This window comes from Lemur catta, chromosome 6 (genome assembly GCF_020740605.2).
Source record: "Lemur catta isolate mLemCat1 chromosome 6, mLemCat1.pri, whole genome shotgun sequence".
In the NCBI taxonomy this organism is placed as follows: Eukaryota; Metazoa; Chordata; class Mammalia; order Primates; family Lemuridae; genus Lemur; species Lemur catta.
Genome location: NC_059133.1, coordinates 46180812 through 46198321, shown reverse-complemented (window position 1 = coordinate 46198321; position 17510 = coordinate 46180812). Strand labels below are relative to the sequence as shown.

General features: G+C 40.2%; 1 protein-coding gene across 1 annotated transcript in view; it reads left to right on the top strand.

Moving 5' to 3' along the window:
* The first annotated feature begins 5412 nt into the window (after positions 1 to 5412).
* IRAK3 (interleukin 1 receptor associated kinase 3) overlaps positions 5413 to 17510 on the top strand; it is a 46123-nt gene continuing 34025 nt past the window's right edge. The window contains exon 1 of the mRNA XM_045553420.1: positions 5413 to 6226. Coding sequence (XP_045409376.1) covers positions 6094 to 6226 — 133 coding nt within the window. The 5' untranslated portion in view covers positions 5413 to 6093. The remainder of the gene's footprint in view (positions 6227 to 17510) is intronic.

Genomic DNA, 17510 nt, shown 5'->3' with positions numbered 1-17510 from the left:
CATATGAGGGTATAGCAAGAAAGAGGCCATCTACCAGCCAGGAGGAGAGCCCTTGCCAGAGATTGAACCTTGCCAACACCTCGATCTTAGAGTTCTAGCCTCCAAAACTGTGAGAAAATAAGTTTGTTATTTAAACCATGCAGTCTACACTATTTTGTTATGGCAGCCTGAGCTGACTAATACAGGATTTATTGGGAGGATTTACTCAGTAGCAAGGAAAAGAAAGCCAAATCCTTGAGAGGGAAAATACATGAGATTTATATTCATAACATGCCAAATAAATTTTGAAAATCCTAAATGAGATTTTTATTTTGAAAGCATTTTTTGTAAGTATTTTTCCAACAAATATTACAGCCATTAGTAGTTTTGTCATCTATAAAATGTAAGTCCTTTTCTAGTCCCAAATTGTAAGCAATCTGAGTAAATATTTTAATGCAAGAGAAAACATTTAGCTATATAATCTTAGATTTTTTTTTCAGGTCTGGGGTTCTTCTAAGGGTAAATAAATGTTTGCTTCAAAAATAGAACTTTAGCTAATATTGAAATTATCATTAAAAGCTTTTGGCTGAAAGCTATTCAATTATACAAATGTGACGTTTAAGAGTTGGTGGTGACTAGGCAAAAGTTATAGCAATGCACTCAGAGCTGAATAGTGCCATGAAAATGATTAAGAAAGAAAATAATCAAATTAGATCAACAATGAAAGTGTTTGAAGAAATTATGTCCTATAGTTGAGGGTTTTCTAATCATAGACACCTGTAGAAAGTTTTGAAAACATAAAAAGTACAAGTAAGAAAATGAAATTTCAAACAATCCTTTCCATCAATCCTAAAAGGACAATTGTTAAAAATTTTAGTTTATCTCATGTTATGAAATAATAGATTTTTAAAAAATGTTTTTGACATATTAAATAGGAAACAGTTGAGTTATGAGAAAACACAAGCCTAATGCTCTTTAGAAATGCTGTATTTATGCATATATAATTTATGTGTATATAATGTGTATATACACACACATATAAACTGGAGGAATAATTAGTACATGTTATTTTCATGATGTCATTTTGATGAAAACCTAGGAAACCATTCAACCTCCACTTTTTACAATTACCAAGTAACGAGCATTACGAAAGTCTCCACCCCATTCCTGATCTTTACTCTATCCCTGAACCCCAAAGTACACATGATCCTCTAAGGTAAGGCTCAAAGATGGGAAGAAGCTCAAAGGTGGGATATTTTTTGTTTTGAAAATTACTTATAAAACCGGAAAATATCCTAGGTCCCACAAGCCTGGGTGTCCTTCGAACATTGATCCCAAGGGCTGCTGTATAAATGGCTACTACTAAGATCGTTATCTCACATATATTAAGAGCTGCTGTTCCCCACACCTGTTTTCTCTCTCAGCTGTTTCTAGATTTCTGAGGCTTTGGTGTCTGTGCTTAGCTAGGGCTTGGCCACTGATATTACTGTGTGTCTGTGCCATTGTCACCAGCTCTCAGGGTGTCCTCAGCACCTTCACTTGTTAATCTTTGTGATTCACCACACTCTTCTTTCCAGCTGGGATAGAAACACTATGTTCTTCCCAAAATGCAGGGAAGTTTGGAGAGGATCCCACAGCAAAGGGCTAGGTCACACAGTGAACAGTTTTGTGATTTAACCATAGCCCTCTTTTTTCCAGAAAACGTGTGCTGGAAGGGGGTGGGTAGGTTGGGGTTTCAGGGACTGAGTCTGTATGGATTCTACTGCAGTTTCACATACATCTAGAACTTCAGACTCTTCCCACCCATGCTGCCGGAATCATTCTCTACCAATATTTATTTTCTCTCAGGGGCTCAGTTGTCTCTCTCTGCAATCCAGTCTCCATGCCCATCTCACATACCATCAGATATAGTTGTATACATTTGAACTCCAGCTTTAGAGAGGGTTTAGTTGTTTTTCACAGGTTTTACAGGCACTCAGCAAATCAAAGAGTATTACCAAATGCCTGCTCAACAAGATTCCTGGCTTAAAAAAGAAGTTTATCCCACATGTTATAATTATGAGTCCACAAGCAGAACAGGCTCCAGGTATAGAACGAATGAGCTGCTCAATGATGTTATCAAGGACCTGGTTCTTCCTCTCACTAAACCATTCCCAGGGCTCATTTCATTTTAATATTGATCTCCATATGGTTGTAAAATGGTTCTCAGAGATGGCCAGACCTGCTACATGTTCCCATTCAAATATTAAAGAGCATTGTCTGAATGAGACATGATTCCCCCAGGCCATATGTTATTGGGCCAATTGGAGTCACATCCCAGCCCAAATCTGAGTGCATGGATCACTGAGATGTTAAATATGGAGGTCAGAGTAGACATTAGCCATGAGGGAAGAACATACCAGGCAAGGAAAGAGCAAGCGCAAAGCCTCCAATGTGGAACTCTCCCTGGTGTGTGCAAGGACCAGCAAGGAGACAGTGTAGCTAAAGCAGAATGAACAGGAAACAAGATCAGAGGGTAAGGGAGTGGAGTGGGAAGGGGAGGTAGAATGCAGATCATATAAAGGGTTTGACTTTTATTAACTGAAACTAGGAGCCATTACTGGCTTCTAAACAGAAGAGAGACATAATTAGATGTGATTTAAAAGGGTCAATTTGACTGCAGTATTGAGGAAAGTCTGTAGGTAGCAAGAGTGGAAGCTACTTTTAGTTAGGAAGCTACTATAGTGATCCAGACAAGATATGATAGTGGCTTAAACCAGGATGGCGGCAGTGAAGGTGCGAAAATTGGTCAGATTCTAGATATATTTTGAACAGACACAACAGGATTTGCTGGCAGATTGAATGTGGGCTGCGAAGAAACAGAAGAATCAAGGATGACTGTATATTTTTAGTTTAAGCTACTAGAAGGATGGAGTTGCTGTTAACCTAGACAGGTGGGAATGTGGGAAGGGCAGGTTCAGAAGGCACGATCAAGAATTCAATTTTGGACATGACTCTGGAATTCAAGAAAGAAGTCTGGGCTAGACATATAAATTTGGTAGTCTGTGGATATAGATGATATTTAAAATCTTGACTGATTTAAATCACCAAGGCAGCAGGTGTAGATAAAGAACAATGGATTGAGTCCTGGAGCACTCCAACATTAGGGGTTCAGCGAGAAGAGCAGGAACAGCAGAGGAATTTGAGGAGTGACCAGAGTGGTAAGTGAAAAATGTAAGAGAACGTGGTGTCTTAGAAGTCAAACGAAGAATGTGTCTAAGGAGGGAATGATCAATCCTGTCAACAATTACCAATAGGTCAAGTAAGATGAAGACTGAAAATTGATGATTTAACAATGATGGGGACATGGATGACCCTGAAGAGAGCAGTTTTAATGGAGTAAGGTGGGAGGGGTGGCTCTAATTAGAGTGGGATTAAGCGAAAATAGGAGAAAACTAGAGACAGTGAGAATATTCATCTGTTTACTGCAAGGGGGAGCAAAGAATTGGGGTGGTAGATGGAAGTGGCATCAAATAATTTTTGCTTGTTTTAAGGTAGAAGTAATAACATCATATTTGTACACTAATGGAACTGAGCCATTAAAGAGTGGAAAATTGATAATGTAGCAGAGAGCAGGGAAAACAGGTGCTCCTGATGCCTTTGAATAGGGGCAGGACACAGGACTCAGTACACAAGTGAAGGGATCAGACTTAGAGAGGAGGCTAGACCATCTATGGAAAAGGGAAAAAGAGCATATTTTGGTACAGATACTAGTAGATAGGCAATGTGGTAGTAAGATTCTGTTGAAGTTTTTCCTGATCCATCAGCATTCTCAATAAATATTCTCAAGGTCATCGGCAAAGCATGAGGATGGGGGATAAGGTGATGGGAGTTGAGAAGAAAAGAGAAAGCATAACACAATTTTCAAGGAGACCAGAAGAATGAATGGACTAAAGGTGTACAGTATGCTCACTTGGCAGCATAAAAGACCCATGTGAAAGTCATGGCCTTGATGTTAAATTGAGTCCAATTAACAGGATTTAGGGTTTCCCTCCCCACCCCCAACTACACTCAGGTGCATGGATGCAGGTCCCAAAATTGGAAAACTGGATTTAATCAAGATGAAGATTTGCCAAGAGAGTTCAACAAAGTGAGAGAGAAGCAAGGGAATAGAGAGCACATGGAAGGGAGTGAGTATAATAATTGACTGTGGACTTTACAGATAAGGAGAAAAGTCAGGACATCAAGAGGATGGAGCCAGGGAAGAGGTAGCAATATCTTGGATTAGATATCCTGGGGAGGATACCCCTGTTGGGGTCAGAGTACTACAGGGAATGTGCTAGAAAGACAGGAGGTTTGCTCAGACAGTGGATTCATGAAATACAAATTATGGATAGGATTCAGTTATTTATAATGATAAGTTTTAGGGGATGATGGTGGGAGTGAGTGGCTGAAACAGGGCATAGAGTGAAGCACAAGGGTACTGGATGAGTCAAGGAACTGAGAGGCCAGGGTATTGGAAAGTACATCATTTATTCTATATATATTTAAATCACCAAGAACTAAGACAGGATGAGTATTGGAGAGAGTAACAGTGAGCCAGGAGCTAGAGAGCCTAAAAATGAGTAGGAGGAATGGGGGTGGGGGAGAACAGTGGATGATGACAGCAACAGTGAAGAGTAGTGAGTAACCTGATGATCCAAAACTCAAAGGCAGTTTTAGGAACGGTCTGATACTAACTGCCAACACTGAAAACACATATTTCACATAATCTAGCTTTCACAGAAGGTCCTTGCTTCATGGTAAATTAAAAGATCTAGCAAAGTAGGCCTTTCTGACTGCTGTCCTCATCGACAGTGATTTTCCTGGTTCCTCTGCGCATGTCCTCCCCTGCTGCAGTAATTCAGGAACCAGCAAATACTCGATGGCATCTTGCCTCTGTTGCTCAGCATATTCAGGCGGTCCCGTTAAGAGATACAAAGCTTTCTACGCTTGTACAGACTGACAATAAAACCTTAGTCACTTCAACAAAGGGATATCGAAACTCGTACCCAAACAGTATTGGCTTTACCGATTTTCAGGGATGTTTTTATGGAGTACTGACAATGACGCGGAAATTCAGGTAGGGGTTCTAAGTGACAGTGTGTCACCACTGGTGGTCTCTAGGGGGCGCTGTTCTCAAAGACTACAACCTGCGCGCTTTCAAATAGGTGCTGGCATTTTCCAGTTGAGGGCCACCGTCCACTCTTCCAGTCATTAAGGTTGAGATTTTTCTCACCGTTTTCAAAGCAGACAGTGGCATTTGCATCACGCCTACCGTGGGATATTAACGCATAAATGGTAGAAGCCTTCAAAACAATTTTACTTAAACTCCGTGTTGAAAGCAAAAGGTTAGATTCTGTGAACCGTTTTGAGGAAGGAAGAATTGGTTGAACAATGTTTCATCAGAAAAGCCCATGGGCAGGAGAATGTCATAAAACCAAACAACCGCATGGAGGAGGGGCCGCCTCGTGAAGACGGTGAACATAATTTTACTCTGATTTGGTCTCTCTTTTGCTTTCCTGTTGTTGATATCTATATTTATCTTTTCCAATAATCACCCCATATATGCACATTTTCATCCGTTACCATTCAGGTAAACTTGGGAGGAAAATGTGCCAAAACGTTTAGAGTGGCTGTCGTTGACCGAACGGGGTTACGAGTGATTAATGTTCTTCTTTCCGTTTTTCTCCGTTTTCCAAGCGTTCCTCAATGAACTCGCATCTCCTTTCTGAAAGGATAAAACGAACTAAACTTTGGAAGTAGATTATGATAGATCTATGTGTCACTCTTTGCTTGGTCTCTTCAGCCACGTCCCAAACCCAAGGACTGAGAGGACTCTTGAGGGCAGACAGCCCGCGAACAAGGGGGAGCCCGCGGCGGGGAGGCCCGGGTGGCCGCGGGGGCCTCTCTGGAGAGCGGCTCTGCGTCACGTGGCGCCGCCCTTGCAGGGCCAGAGCACAGGCGTGTTCCGAGGTCTTGGCAGCCGTCGGGGCGACAGGATTTCCGCGGTTGTGTAACGGCCCCCTCGCGGGCGCTGAGGCCTGAGCCGCGCATCCCCCCTCGGCCCTGTCCCCGCGCTCCGGCAGCCGCGCCATGGCGGGGAGCGGCGGGGCCCACGGCGCGCTCTCGGCGCACACGCTCCTGTTCGACCTGCCGCCCACGCTGCTGGGCGAGCTGTGCGCGGTCCTGGACAGCTGCGACGGCGCGCTGGGCTGGCGCGGCCTGGGTGAGTGCGGCGCGCGGGGACGCGGGGGCGCGCGGGGCGGGCGGGCTGGGCGGCGGGGGCTCCTCGCGCTCGGGCGCGCGCAGGGCCGCGCTGGGCAGCTGGGGCGGCGGGGGCTCCGCGAGGTCCTGACGGGGGAATCCGCCCCTTCCTCTCCCCGGGAGGACACAGGGACGGCCTGAGACCCAGACACTAGACCCTCTTTGTTTTTCAAAGAAACTTTGGGTATCCATCGCTACATCAAGTGAGAGGAGGCTTGGGAAAGACACAAACCGCGTGAAAGCATCTTGTGTTTGTAAACGGTTCCAGCCTTCCTCGGTTCGCAATATATGACGTCTTGTCATTGCAAAATCACGCCAGAATACAATTTTCATATTAAAACATGTTTAGAACTTCAAGATATTGATCCTTGGGTGTTTACAATGTATCCTCAACTTAGTTTCAAGTGAAATGCTACAGTAAAATACTACTTGTGATGAACGTGGCTCCTAGTTTTGTTAATTATACATATCTTGTTTATTTACTGAAATCAGTGGAATAAAGATTTATGCTAAAGAATGGCTTTTTATTATTTATTTATTTATTTATTTATTTATTTTGAGACAGGGTCTCACTCTGTAGTCTGGGCTAGAGTGCCCTGGCGTCAGCCTAGCTCACAGCAACCTCAAACTCCTGGGCTCAAGCAATCCTCCTGCCTCAGCCTCCCGAGTAGCTGGGACTACAGGCATGCGCCACCATGCCCGGCTAATTTTTTCTATATATTTTTAGTTGTCCAGCTAATTTCTTTCTATTTTTAGTAGAGACGGGGTCTCGCTCTTGCTCAGGCTGTTCTCCAACGAACTCCTGAGCTCAAACGATCCGCCCGCCTCGGCCTCCCAGAGTGCTAGGATTACAGGCGTGAGCCACCGTGCCCAGCCGAGAATGGCTTTTTATTTTAATCTAGAAAATTGGCTTCAAAACTTCATTTTATGCGGACATTGGAAAGTTGAGCAACTGCCTGTTGGAAGTGTCATCAGAAATAATTCAGACAAAAATCTTTGTTTTGTTAAGTACTGGAGTTTTTACTTAGATTTGATACTCCGTGATGTCATATTTAATGTTCATTGAAAATAACATATCAAAACAGCTTGGCTTTAATGACCTGAAATAATGATTTTTCTTACCAAGAATAGCAGAAGACCTATGAGGAGAAAATTTTCTTTGTGTTGATGAACAATATGGTCACACTTTCTGGAACTGTGGCATTGGGCCGCTAATTGTGTAAAAATTGTTTATATCTTTTTAAACTCTGTAATTTTATGGCTCTTAAGTAAAAATCTCTGAAAACGGTATTTGACCCTACTTTCTAGAGAACATAGAGATTTGCAGTATGCATTTGAGGGATAAGATCTCTTGCCCACCAGATATTTTTGAGATTGATCATGTCATGGGCAATATTTACACCCATATATTTCCTAGTTACTGAATTTGTGAAAGAAAAATGTTCTTATTCCAATCCACAGGTAGTGAATGAGGCCAGGTTGATGTCATAAATGAGTGAAGCAGGTTAGAGACTATGAAAATGGAAGCACATATGTCCTATCTAAAAGGACAGTCAGCACTCAGTCCCTGGTCAGTGCTACTGTTCAGGAGATCCAGCCCAATGTTGCTGGATATTCTTTCTCTCTCTCTCTCTCTCTCTCTCTCAATAGCATTGAAATCCAGATATTCATGCTTTACGTGAGTTGTCTCATATAACTCCTCTACTCGTGCTATGAGTCAGGTGCTGTTATCATCAACAGTGTTTTAACAGGTGAGGAAATTGTGGCACAAATTGGTCAAGTAACTTGCCAAAGTTTACACAACTGGAAGTGGCAGCTTGGACACATGCAGCTCAGACAAAGGCAGATCATATAGCAGCCTATATGACATGGTCAGTGTGTACAGGATAATGTAAGTCAGTTCTTCACAAATTGAAGTCACTTATGCAGTATTTTAAATATACAGATGCCCAGGCACCACTCCTAAAGCTGCTGATTTAGTAGATTAGATTTGACTTTTTTCTAATCTTTCTTTTTTCGTCAAGCTCGCGAATAACTGATGCACAGCTTGATTTGGAAGCCACCACTTAGGTCGAATTCTCTTCTTTATGGCATCTTAATATAACAGTTATTTTGCTACATCCTATCAATACTTAATTCTTTTTATCTTTAAACATATTCTACATATTACTCTTCAAATCGCTTTTGTCAAGCATTGTTATTAAAAATAGTATAGTCACAAGAAAATATATTCTCTGGTTAACATTGATGACTTTATATGGCTTGATAGTGAAGCCCAAGGAGCCCGAGTTGGAAAATGTTATTTACCTTACAGACATGATAATGTATATACAGAACCTTTGGTGACAACTCATTTCATTACATCACCATAGATTGGTATTTAAACTAAATTGCTTAGAGCAGCTGACACAGTAAAACCTCTCAACATTTATAATACACTGAGAAGAAATCCTTTTTACATATACTGTATACTAGGCTTCAATTTTCTTCCTCTTAAAAAAGGAAAGGAAATTATCATATAAATTATTAAGTACTGTAAAACAAGTTAAATGAAAAATCATATTAAATATGATATAGTTTCTCAGACTTTTCTTGTTTTTAATGTCCATGAGGTTTTGAGGAATACTGGTTAGTACTTGTCTATTATTTTGTAGAATGTTCCTCAACTGGTGTTTGTCTAACGTTTTTCTCATGATCAGACTGAGGTTATGTATTTTTGGGAGGAAGACCATAGAGGTGAAGTGCCATTTTCATCACATCATATCAAGGTACATAGTATTTACATGAGTTGTCGCGGTTGATGTTAACCATGCCTGAGATAGTGTCTGTCAGATATCTACGCTGTAAAATTACTCGATCCCCCTTTTCATACTGTCCTCTTTGGAAGGAAGTCACTAAGTGCAGTCCCCACTTAAAGAGTGGAGAGATATGCCTCCTCTCCCTGAAGTGGAGTGGAGCCTGTTTTTTAACCACTGTGTTATTTCTCCATCTTACAATGTTCTCTCTAGATCTCACTTCTACTTTAAGCTACCACTCCATTTCTCTGTTGCTCTTCATGGTAAAATTCCTTAAAAAGGCTGTTTATACTCCAGGTTCTCCATTCTTCCTTGAACCCTCCCCAGTCAGGCTTTTACTTCCCACGCCTCCATTGAAATTGCTTTTGTCTAAGGTCACCATGGTTAAATCCAGTGGTCAAAGTTCCCATTTTATTTGACACAATTGATCGCTCCTTCCTCCTTGAAGCACTTTTTCTACTTCTAGAACATTGCACTCTACTTACTTTCCCCTCTCCTTACAGAATGCTCTTTATATTTTAAAGTATCCCTGAGCTTAGTCCATGGACCTCTTCTCTCCTGTTTATGCACTATATTTGCTACCTTCTGAATTTCGTCTGTATGCTAAGGGAGAATGTTAGGTTCATCCATATTTGTCTACTTGACAAACATCTTCAACTTAACAGTCCAGAAATACTCCCTCTACCCCTCCCAAAGTTTTCCCATCTCGGTTAATGGCAAACCCACCCCTCGCTTATTCAGGCTGAAAATATTAGTCTTTTGTGACTTGTCACTTTCTCTCACAAACCACATCCTGTCTGTCAGCAAATGATGCCCTTGAGTCTGCCTTCAGGATCTAATAATCTGACCGCTTCTTACAACTGCCACTGTAGCCATCCTGGCCCAAACCACAGACAGACCCCCCCCAACCCAGATTATTTTAGCAGTCTGCTGACTGGACTCTCCGCCACTGCCCTTGTCCTCATCAAGTCTCTTCAACACAGCAGTGTGTATAGTACATTCTGTCCTTACCCTGTTCAGAACCCTCTTAGTAGCTTCCTATCTTATTCAGAATAAACACTGAAGTCCTACATAGCTCTTCTCACTTTCTTCTCCTTGTTTGCCTGACTCCAACCACATTAGCCTCCTTGTTTCTTGAACATGCTGGGAATGTTTTTCCTACCAATAACCTTGAGGCTTGCTTCTTTTCTTCCTTCATGTTTTTTCTTAACTGTTACCTACCCTGATGGCTCATTTACAATTGACACCCCAGTCCCTCCTGTCCCTTTCCTGCTTTATTTTTCTCTGTGTCATATATCACCTCTCACATACTTCATATGTGCATGTATAATATAAACATATATACATATGTAAATGTATATATGTTTGTTTATTTGTTTATTGTCCATATAGAAGTAAGCTTCAAGAGGGCAAGGACTTTTACTTGTCTTGTTTCCTGCTGACTCTGTTAATGGAAAAAAACAAAACTCTGTAAAATAATTTAAGGAGGCTTATTCTGAGCCAATGAGTGACTGTGGCCCAGGGAAAAAAATCTCAGGAAGCCCTGAGAAAGTGAGCACAAGGCAGTTTAGTTTTATGCATTTTAGGGAACACAGGAATTGCAGGTAAAATCATAAATCAGTACATGGAAGGTGTACATTGGTTTGGCCCAAAAAGGCGGACACGTTGTGTGTGTGTGTGCGGATGGTTACAGATTATAGGTGGATTCAGAGATTCTTTGATTTGTAATTGGTTAAAGGAATAAAAATTTATCTAAAGGCTTGGAGTCAGTAGAAAGAAAAATTTTAAGACAAGAAAGTTTGCTAATTGTAGAGCAAGCCACAATATAGGATTCAAAGTGATCTGTTAAGCAAATTGATGACCTATAGGTGTGACTTAACCTTTGCCTTGCATGGCCTTAGACCCTGTTTTATTTATTTATTTATTAAAACAGTGTCTCGTTCTGTCACCTGGGCTAGAGTGCCGTGACATCAGCCTAGCTCATAGCAACCTCAAATTCTGGGGCTCAAATGATCCTTCTGTCTCGGCCCCAGAGTAGCTGGGACTACAGGCATGCACTGGCACTGAGCTTCTGTTTTGTCAGTCTTATGATCTCTATTTTAACATTAATGCTCATCAGTTGTTGCATCTAAACTCCAAAAGGAAGGGGGTATAACCAGGCATGGCTGACCTCCCTTTCCATCATGGCCAGGAACTCAGTTTTAGGGTTTTTCTAGGGTCCCTGTGGCCAAGAGTGGGTACATTCTGTTGGTAGGGAGCTTAGGGTTTTATTTTTAGTTTACACTCTCTTAGTGTCTAAAATTGTATCTGTCACAGAGCAGGCATTCAGTAGTTATCTGTGTTTTGAATGAATCAATGAATGAACAGACACCTATTAAACATCCAAAACCTCATTGGGCAGAGTCTTAGACAAAGCACTGTACTAAATACATCATGGTCTCTGCTTGTAAGGATTTTCCAACTTAATGTGGGCTACAGCCCTATACGAATGCTATAAAGAAGTTTAACAAGGGAAGAAGGTGTGGGGAAATAGTACTGAGCGTCGCCTGGGTATGAAATTACACAGCTTCTGTCTTGCAGACTGAAATACTGGTGTGGAGGGTGAACTGTGCTTAAATTCTCTTCCAGAAGTAGTTAATGTTAGGTCCGTACCTGTATCTAGGATTAAGAGGGCAGGACAGAGGGGAACCTGAGAAATTATGCACAGCCCTCCTCAGTTATGGAATATGAATCCTACCCAAGTATGGGGTCAAAGGTACACATGAGCTTTAAGTATGGATAAGAACTATTTCTTGTAAAATTTGTTAACTAGTGAGCGTTAATGTTTACAGTCTCGTATGAAGAATAGACCTAACTTAACACTTTGAGTTTTGTTTAGACTTTTTCGGAATTAAAAATAGCTTTAATTTTAAAGGTTCTTTTTAAAAATTGAATAATTCCTTTATGTGTTTTGTAGAAGAAGAGCATAACCCATTATGTTGTCTAAAAATGAGCTTTGTTAAGAAAGCAGTCTTAACTTCCTAGGGGTTTTGGCATGTGGTTATATGCAAATACAAAGATTCCAAATAGGGGTGTGTTGCGTTTTGGGAAAAACCCCTTCAGAGACATATTTGCATACGGAGACCTGGTTTCTGCAACTGAATTCCCCAGTGGTTAGCACTGCATAGATAGTCCTGCACTCTTAAAACAGCCTTCAAGGACTTTTGAGCATTGAGTGATTATTAAGCAATCCATATCTCCAGATAAACTGATCTCTGAACTTCTTAGGTTGACTTTTTGCTTTATATTGTGCCAAGATGACTTTCAAAAAAAGATTTACCTTCCAAAAAAATGGTTTTAAACATTGCTTAACTACAGCATATTTTTCTTAAATTACCTTTTCAGCTTAGAATGCTCTTAACTTTAAGAACACAATTAGTCATTGAGAACTTCCCTCTTTATTTTTATTTTATTTGTACTGTGAATAAAGTGACCGAGTAAGGAAAGATTGGAGAAAACTATGAATATTCAAGAATGTAATTAACATGTCAAGACTTTGCATTCTTGTTGCATCAGATTGGAGCTATTATTTTATAGAATTTGATCTAAATGAATTATACATTTTATGGATGCTAATAATACTCTTTAGTGGTGTTTCTGTTCAGAATGCATCATCATTAGAGAAAAGCTATTAAGGTTACACTGTGAATCACCAGAGAAAGAGAAAACATATTTCATTTCTGTCTCTGGAAGCAATCCATGCATACAGGCAGTATCCATTTTAACTGAGCAGGGTCAGTTTCTCACCATGAACTATAATTAGAAAAATGCCTTTGCCTAATTTAGCTTTCCTTAGATTTAGTACAAACTCAGAACCTTTTGCCCCTGGTCAGTATTAGGGAACTAAAAACCCCAGCTCATTTGGCATCTGTTCATTCATGTTCCAGCTGAATCTCAGAAATGTGCTTAAGGGACAGCATCTTAGATAGCAGTTTCTCAGCCAAGTCACAGGATGGAAGAGAACAGAATCATGGCCTGCTGCACTTTTAAAAGGGAAATTCGGAAATTAAAAACAAAACAAAACTGGAAATGGAATTGTGGAAATTGACTCTCTATTTCCTTAATAATTATAAACTGTTCCTTTCCTACTATGAGAATTGTTGTGAGCTATAAAATGTTTATACCTTTTTATGTGTAAATATTGTATCTGAGACTCCTGCTACTATTACCACCAGATGGATCTTCCAAAAAGCAAAGCTGTCATCTTTGCATCACCTTTTCAGAAATTTCAGACAGGTCTCACTGCTTTCAGAATGAAATTTTAAGTCCTTACTCGAACACTCAGGGCCATTTAGCAAATATGTATTGAACATCTACTATGTGCCAAGCACGTTCCTGGAGATACAAGGTCACATAGAGACTTCATGGAATTTGTTCACTTTTTCTTTATCCTGAATCCTCTGCTCTAAGCAAACTAGTCTCCTCTTTGCCCCCTTGTGCTCTCTTCACTGTTTTTGGAACAATTTCCCATCTGACAGACCCTTCCCCTTTCCCTCAGCCTAGTTAAACCGTCCCTGAATCATCCTCTGCTGCAAAGTTAGCTGAGGTTTTGTCACCCTTCTGTTTGTTCCTGCCCTGATTGTGGTAGCCCACAAGAGCATCTTTTCTCTTCACCCGTGTGAAATTATGTGCGTATTTCTTATTCCAAAGATTCAACTATTTTTTTTAAAAAGGAAGAAGCCTGTTGTATGTTATGTAAATATTCATTATTGTTCATTTATATGGTACATTATGCCTAATGCTCTGTAAATATTAGCCAATTAATTTTCTAATAGGAAAAGAAGAAACCTAAACTTTCCCTTTGCTGAAATTTGATAGAGTTCCTTTGTTGGAATGCTAATTTTGAAACTGAGAAGTGTTTAAAGACTAGAGGTATTTTAAAGTCATTGCTCATATAATTAGCAGGTCAAAAAAGAGCAACCGAATTTAGTATATGTTTTAGATGGGACTACTTCAAAGAACATTTACTAATGAGAAGTTTGAGATTGTTCAGTGAGACTATGTCTTGCCTGGAGTTGTGTCGTAGGCCGATGGCAGAGCCACCACTAAACACATGTGTTCCTACGCTGACCCAGAGGCCCACAGGGAAGCTGTATTTTGACTGAAGACTTTTCTCCTTAGAAGACAGGACAGCCAGATGGGGTGGCTCATGCCTGTAATCAGCACTTTGGGAGGCAGAGGTGGGAGGATCACTTGAGCCCAGGAGTTGGGGTTACACTGAGCTATGATGGCACCACTGCACTCCAGCCTGGGCAACAAAGCCAGACCCTGTCTCAAAAAAAGAAAAAAGGAAAAAAAAAAAAAAAAGAAAGAAAAAGGATAGTCTATGGGACCCAGAGTCATTTTCTTCCCAGGGTAGCATACCCTATCTAATACTTCTTTAAGAATTGGCCTTTCTTTAGAAATACTCATAGTTTTAAACTTGGGTGGGGCTCCAGAAACCACCCCTCCAGGAAACCTTCCCTGGTATTCCCATCTTGTGTTAGGGACCTGTCTTCATGCTCCACACACACTTGGTGCATGCAATTACTGTACCGCTGGCACATAGACGATACTCAACAAATGTTTGAACGACACTGATTTGCAGTATTTTTCTCAAGAATTTCTAGAAATAGCTAAATAAAGTGTTTATGAAAAATGTACCTTAACCAAATAGGTAGATTACCACTCATCAGAAAGAAGTATATTGTTAATAAAATAACGTTACCACATCTTGCCAATATTTTTGCTTTAAAGGCCTTTTTTTTTTTTTAAGCAATGTGCTATCTAAAGCATATATTGGCATTTGGACAGTCCTTGCCTCCTTGCCTCTTTGTGACATGTCATCTCTTCAAAGAGATGAGTAAGGAATGTATTCTTACCAAAATTTAAAATACTGAGGAAGGACAAAGACCTTCCCACTCAATGATGTCAGACATTTTATTGTAGCTATTTTTCTTTCCTTACAGCCTAAACATGCATTCAAATAGAATGCCTCAACTTTATCTTCCTTTGTTTGGTACACACTCACAGAAGTTTCCCCCCTCCCTTTAACTCTATTCTGGTACAAGGTGTGACTGAGTAATAGAAAATTCAAGATACAGCTTTGTGTGTATTAGTCAGGATAGACTAAGTTATGCTGCAGTAACAAGCACCACTAAGATGTCAGTGGTTTAACATAGCAGAAATTTACTTTTTCCTCATGAGAAGAGCACTGAGAGTCCAGCACAGCTGTCCCCCATGTGGTGGCTCAGCATTCCAGACTGCTTTGATCTCAAGGCACTCCCCTGTCAACATGTGGGGAATTGTGCCTGGGCTTTTCAATGTTTCTGGAAAAGACACATAGGCATGGCTAACCTTACAGTGCAGGGAAATGTAATCCTCTTTGATGGGGTACAGGCTTGGAAATATTGTTGGTATTGGTAATGTCTGCCAAGTCTACTTTTGGCTCACAGAAAGAGGTGAAGTAATGGTTTCATATTGTGATCTCTTTCAACTTTCAGGGTTTACTTACAGTCTCAGCAGGGGCATAAAGTTGAGGTAAATTGAATATTCCAGCAAAGCCTTGTAGAACTGAAAATATGGGGGAAGGGAATGCCATATTAAGGCAAAAGACATTGCCTTTCTGATGTCTTGATTTTAGATACTATAACTGGTATAGCAACTCCTGAGAAATTAAAAATCTTTGGACTCTGAAACAGAATTTTAACAGAAGAAAGTTTCATAAAGCTTATTGCTCTTCTCAAATCTGAGCAGCGGTTGGCCTTTTAAAAGGACAGCAGCCTGTAAAGAATATAGTTGGTGGATAGGGGAATCCTTTGATGAAGGTACCTTGGTTACTGCTAGAGGGCAGCTTCCATATTGTGAGTGGCAGAAGGAAAGACTGCTGAGTTCCTATAATCAGTTATGGTGGTGTGTTGGGGATCTCCTGACCACTGTCAGGTCACTGTTGGATTTTATCCACAGACCTGTATCTGGGATCCTAAATGTTTTAGTCTCTCTAGAAGGTAAAGGTATGAGGGGATGCTGCCGTCACCAGCAATGGCCCAAAGCCATGTTGCTAATTTTGCTGCTCAAGATGACTGAGCTAATCTGGGAGTATTATCATAAAAACAAGACCAACCTTTAGGTCATTTGCTTTCTTTCTCCCTCCTTTGCCTTGAAGTACACTTTAAAATTCGGAAGTCATACAGTATGGCAGTATAAATTTTCAGTTGAAGAATCCTGTTAACTCAGGGCACCATAAAAACTCATATACTTTCAGTACAGTGTTTGTATATTTATACCAGACCCTAATTGAGCAATTAAAAGCCTAGTATCCTAGAAAAACATTTCCCTAATCTTACCCAGATAGTACTTTTTAATTGCTCAAAAATGCTCAATGAGACATTTAAGACAAAAGCTTAAAACGCCATTCCATAAAAACTTCACCAACTGAATCTAACTGTATTACAAATGAGTAATAACCACACTGAAGGGGTTTAGGAAGAAAAGAATTAGCCTAAGTAACTTTGGAAAACAGCATCATCACTGGATACTTTTAGGCTAAGGACAAAAAGAATTATTATGCTCTAATTTAAGTAGTTAATATGTTTCTCACAGGGGTATGGCTTAGCAATTCTGAAGTGTTGTATTTGTATAGTAGAATTAAACAAGTAAGTAAATGTATTGTCAATAACAAGAGCAGAGTTTCTTACTGTTCAAGAATGAAGTTACAAATGCAGAAAGACTGAAATGTACCCCGTGATGTTGGATTGGAATCAGAGGTATCAGAACAAACTCTTGATTTTTCATATGTATACATGTAGATAGAGAAATAAAGGTCCATGGATTAGTGCACATTCATGTATTTCCTTCGCTCTGCGTGCTTGGAGGGCCTAGAAGTGATAGAACCCACGATGAGCACATCTAGCACCTGCATCTTAGCTTAGATGCTAAGAAACACCTTTGTCCAATGAATAAACCAGGGATCCTTGGACAAGTAATTAATTCCAGTGCTGGGGAAGGGGAAATATAATACAAAATGAGCCTGAAAATAAAGAAGTGCTCAAAAAAAGACGGGGCTTATCAAAAGAACACAAGAGCCAACCTAAGTGAACAAAACTAGAACAGTTTTAGCAACAAAATAAATAATGATAGTATTGGATTTTAACCTATAGAATAAAATAAATATCCATGAACCCATACTGATAGAAATAAAAATTGAATAAATAAATAAATGAGGGAGAAGGGACAGCTCTTACAGAAGAGTTACAATTAATGAACACAAAAGGAAAAAGGAGAAATAGAAAATCACCATTAAACAAACACCACAGTAATTGTGATACATACATCTGCTGCTGCATGCCAGTATTGATGAGCCAAATCCGAGGAGAAGCAGGGTATTTGCGTAATCTCAAGATATCTCCCTAACATACTTGTTAATTATAAAGG